This window comes from Aquila chrysaetos, chromosome W (assembly GCF_900496995.4).
Source record: "Aquila chrysaetos chrysaetos chromosome W, bAquChr1.4, whole genome shotgun sequence".
NCBI lineage: Eukaryota > Metazoa > Chordata > Aves > Accipitriformes > Accipitridae > Aquila > Aquila chrysaetos.
In genome coordinates this window covers 381778-386063 of record NC_054457.1, presented here as the reverse complement: position 1 = coordinate 386063, position 4286 = coordinate 381778, and the positions used below count along the sequence as shown (strand labels likewise).

Sequence of the window (4286 nt, the reverse complement as noted above, 5' to 3'; positions counted from 1 at the left end):
TGTGGCTTTCCCGTGAACCCAAAACCTTGAGTACCACGAGTTACCTGTTCTGTCGCAGGCACACAGCTCATAAATGGCACGAGTTGAGCAATTCGTGTGCCTCCTTTTATAGTGACTGGAGGGGTTGCAGTAGATACCATTGCACATATTTGCCCATGATAATCAGCATCAATAACTCCCACATGCACCATTAACCCTTGCAAAGTACTACTTGATCGTCCTATTAGTAAGGCACTTAATCCTTTACCAATTGGTCCCCAGGCTTCCAAGGGCACTTTATGCACTCCTTGGGTAGATAAAGTTACTGTGTGGGCGGTGCATACATCCATCCCGGCTGTTCCTTGGGTTTGTCCCCGTAACTTGTCACAAAGGCTTGTGGCGTCTGCGCTGGCTGTTGTACCAGAAAGGGGTTGCTGGAGTGGTAGGGCATTTGTGTCTGCACGCGCCCCTTCACACTCTTTCTGCCGTTTCCCGGCTGGAGGGGTTGACCGTTAGCATGAAATTTAGATTTACATTGCTTTGCAAAGTGTCCCAGCTTTCCGCACTTAAGACATGTAGCTGCTCCCACGGCCACCTGCCCGGCTCCTCCTTTTCTATTTTTAGCGGGACAGTTAGCCTTGACATGTCCAGTCTGTCCGCAGCAGTAACATTTCTGATTAGACATACGCATTGCAGACATAGCTGTAGCTAATGCAGACATTTTGTGTTCAACAGAGCCCACCTTCCCGCAAGCCGTAATCATAGCTTCTAGGGTTGGATCCCCAGGGAGCATCTCAATCACCTTTTGACAATCTGTGTTAGCATTGTCACGGGCTAACTGTTTTACCAGCATTTCTCGTATATGTGCATCAAATACCTGCCGCTCTATAGCCCCCATCAATTTCTCTACAAACGACAGAAACGGCTCTTTAGCCTCCTGTTTAATCATGGTATATCTTGCCTTAGGCTCTGCCAGCTCCGCCTTTCGGAGCAAAGCTTCTACACCAATAGTCTTTATTTGTTCCAATACAAGTGGATGCCATTGAGCCTGATGTTGAGGATTATTAAATTGACCAGTCCCAGTCAGAACATCAGCTCCGTTACCATAACGTGGATCGGTTTGTGAAAGCTGCAAATTGTGTACTGCTCGCGCCTCTGCTCTCTGAGTTCAGATACTACGAAAAACAGCGCATTGCACAGGTTGGAAAATAATTTGAGCAATTTGAGCAATATCATAAGGTGTTATTTCTTCCATAGTTAATAGGCGTATTAATTGTATAACTGCGGGGGAGTTGGGACCATATTGCGCAGTTGCCTTTTGTAAATCCTGTATAACTTTCCACAAATATGGTCTATGTTCATCCATAATTCCTTGTCCTGGATCACCCCGTACCACGGAGAAAGCCATCGCCCCAGTCCCCCTTAAATTCGTTTCACCAGAGTTGCCTGCTGTTACAGGAACGTTAATTTGCTCGGACAGGTCCCAATTTCCTTCTTGCAGAGCTCGAGCTTTCACCTGCTGCCAGAATTTCAGGGGGTTGTGGGGACTGACAGTAATTCGAGCCGGCGGAAGGACCCAGGGCTGTCCTCGGCAACGCGAGCCTCCCTGTAACTGTCCTTCCTTCGGTGTTCCCGCAGACCCCCCAGGTTCAGGATCCCCCATATCATTGTCCATGGGATCATCCCAATCCTCTGATGTTTCGGCTGGCAGAGGGGGGTACAGGCATGAGGTCCCCTGTTCCCCTCCCCGCGCCCGGGGGGGGGCTATTCATCCTGTGAAAAATAATCATGTCCAAAACAGGATTCTAATTAAAGTTTACAATTTATTATATGAATAGAGGCAAGCAAACAGCGCTGGGTGCACCGGGAGCCTCTGCTCTACCTAGGCACACACCGTCAGGTCTAATTGTGCAGGTTAAGTACAGGTTCTACATACATATTCACTAGACTCCTGAGAAATGTTTATACATATTCATTAGTTTTCCGGGAAACTATTAACATATGTAAATGTCCTTTACGCAGGCGCATTGAAGGTCTCTGGTGGTCTTCAGGAGTCCTCTGGTGGTGTTCCATAGTCTTCCTCACTTGTCCGCTATTTGACCCTCCGCAAGTGATTCTGCGCAGTATGGTCCTTTACATGTTTTGATACCTTAGTGCTTGTTAGTGTTCTTATTATCTAAGTTCTCATTAGTGGTATAGCACCATATGGTTAGTTTAAGCTAAATTATCTACAAGGATGGGAACAAAAGGCAGGAGTTCTTATCTTTTCTGGCCTTATCTATTCAAGCAAGGCCTCTACTTGTGTCTTCTTAACAAGATCGTAAATTCATCGAACACTTAATTAAGTCTTGTGATCGCTCTTGGTTCCTTCTTGCTCATCATTCCTAAGTACCAGTCTCTGACAGGCTTAATCCTTGACAAACACCAGTCCTTGGTATGTAAAGTTACAGAGAGACAATCATTAAGCAATAAGCAGTTTGTTCTCTATATCAATCCCCCCCCCCTTTTTCTTTAAACCTTTGCAACTATAGGATTCCGCTACTTCCGAGAGACCGTGTGAAGTATTTTTCGACTTCTACTTGATGTCTGATTTTATTTCGTTTCCAACTTTTGTAATTCCCTACTGTTATATAGCTTTTGCAAGAAATATATACATACTCTCCTACTTCCCTTAGGCCTACGGTTATACAAGATCAAGCAAAACGGTTAAAGATTACATATGCAGAGAGGGTCACATTGCACCATGCGGCACGAATCAGGTTAATATATTTCACAATCCCTTCTCTATCCTCTGAATCAGGCGGCAAGGGGGGGGCGGACGGGTTAACTGGCGCCTCTGCCGTTTCAGCGGGGCATACGTCACTACCAGGAAGCAAGTCCTGGGGCCGCTTATATGTTCTATCTTTAATAGTCCGAGGATGTCCTGAGGGCTGCTCATCATCAGAGTCATCAACGAAAGGGTTCTTTTGTCGGCCCCGTGGTTTTGGCCGCCCTGCGCGCTTGCCAGAGGACTGGGCAACAGACCCCACGTCCTCTGTGGGAGAGGACTGTCCTCCCCCCGCAATAGGGACGTCTGGCTCCTTCATCCTATCCCTTTGTTCTCTAATGTCTTTGACGGTTTCAAGGAGCAGGTACCACGTCATCAGGAGGCTGGCTGCCTCCTTAGACCCTCGGGACGCACTGTCAAACAGCTTGTCCCCGAGTCCTTGCCACACAGGCACACTAAATGCAGTCACTGTATCTGCTTTATATCCGTGTTGCTTGCCCCATAAGAGCATTTTCCGCAACATCAACTCTTCTACTTTAAGTCCTCTCTTTTGCAAAATTACTTTCCACATATTTACAATTCTGGCGTCCTCTTTACTGAGGGTCCCGCCCATGTTCCCGGCAGCTCACCTGTTTATCTGCAGGTGTCAAGTATCAGTCCGGACTAGCAGCTCTTCCCGCCGCTCTCAAGCTATGCCGGGCTCCGTCTCCACTGCTCTCCTCGCAGTCACAAGCATAATTTACAGCATCACGTCGGGGTCGCCAATTGTCGTGGTCGAGACGGACAAACGACAAGTACGCATTCTTATAGTACAAGCAAAGAAGGTTTTTTTATTACTACAAGCCAGCAAATTTATACCTATTATACTTGTTACCTTGTACATATGCCTGTCCCTTATTGGTCAGAAAGTTGTCAGAAGTTGTTTTTCTCACCCCTCATTGGGTGACTTTTTCAGGTTCCTTATCACAACTGCAAACGGTCAACACATTCCTTAAACTTAGTTTCCCAGGCATGCTTCTCCTCCTTTCTTGTTCTCTCACAGGAACACTGCAATCTTGTTAAGGTCAATATCCTCCCCAGGCCCCGAGGTCCAGCCGAGGTCCTCCACAATTAATAAACAAGATAACAGAACTGCAGAGGCAAGAAGGAGCTACAAGAGCTGTAACGCAATTAAGAAAGCTGTCATTTTGGCTTAGAGCATTTAGCTGCGGGATGGGGACTTAGGAGTTGGTTTGTATCTTTGTTAAAAATCGGGGGTTTCTTTTATTCTTATGTATTTTATTAGGTATAATGTTGCTTTTACCATGTTTAATTAATTGTGTTCATAGATCTTTGCAAAAGGCAATACAGCAGGTGTTAATTGACGAAAAACAAAAAAGGGGGAATTGTGGACACATATTTAGCTAACATCGGTCGCAAGAGCATTCCAGACACCTTTAGAAGACCTTGAACAGAATAAACAGGACGACAAAAAAAGAAAGATGCCAATTAGAAGAACACAGGTGCGCATTCCACAATAAAGGGAACTTGGCACAAAGAA

At 46.0% G+C, this 4286-nt stretch overlaps 1 protein-coding gene across 1 annotated transcript; it reads right to left on the bottom strand.

Annotated features, from left to right (window-relative positions):
* Nucleotides 1-1192: 1192 nt before the first annotated feature.
* On the bottom strand, nucleotides 1193-3588 carry LOC121232790. Its single transcript, XM_041121253.1, has 2 exons — nucleotides 2758-3588; nucleotides 1193-1752 (listed from the first exon to the last, which is right to left on the bottom strand). The coding sequence occupies exons 1-2, from the start codon at nucleotides 3357-3359 to the stop codon at nucleotides 1659-1661; spliced, it is 696 nt and encodes a 231-aa protein (XP_040977187.1). The 5' UTR covers nucleotides 3360-3588; the 3' UTR covers nucleotides 1193-1658.
* Nucleotides 3589-4286: the final 698 nt, after the last annotated feature.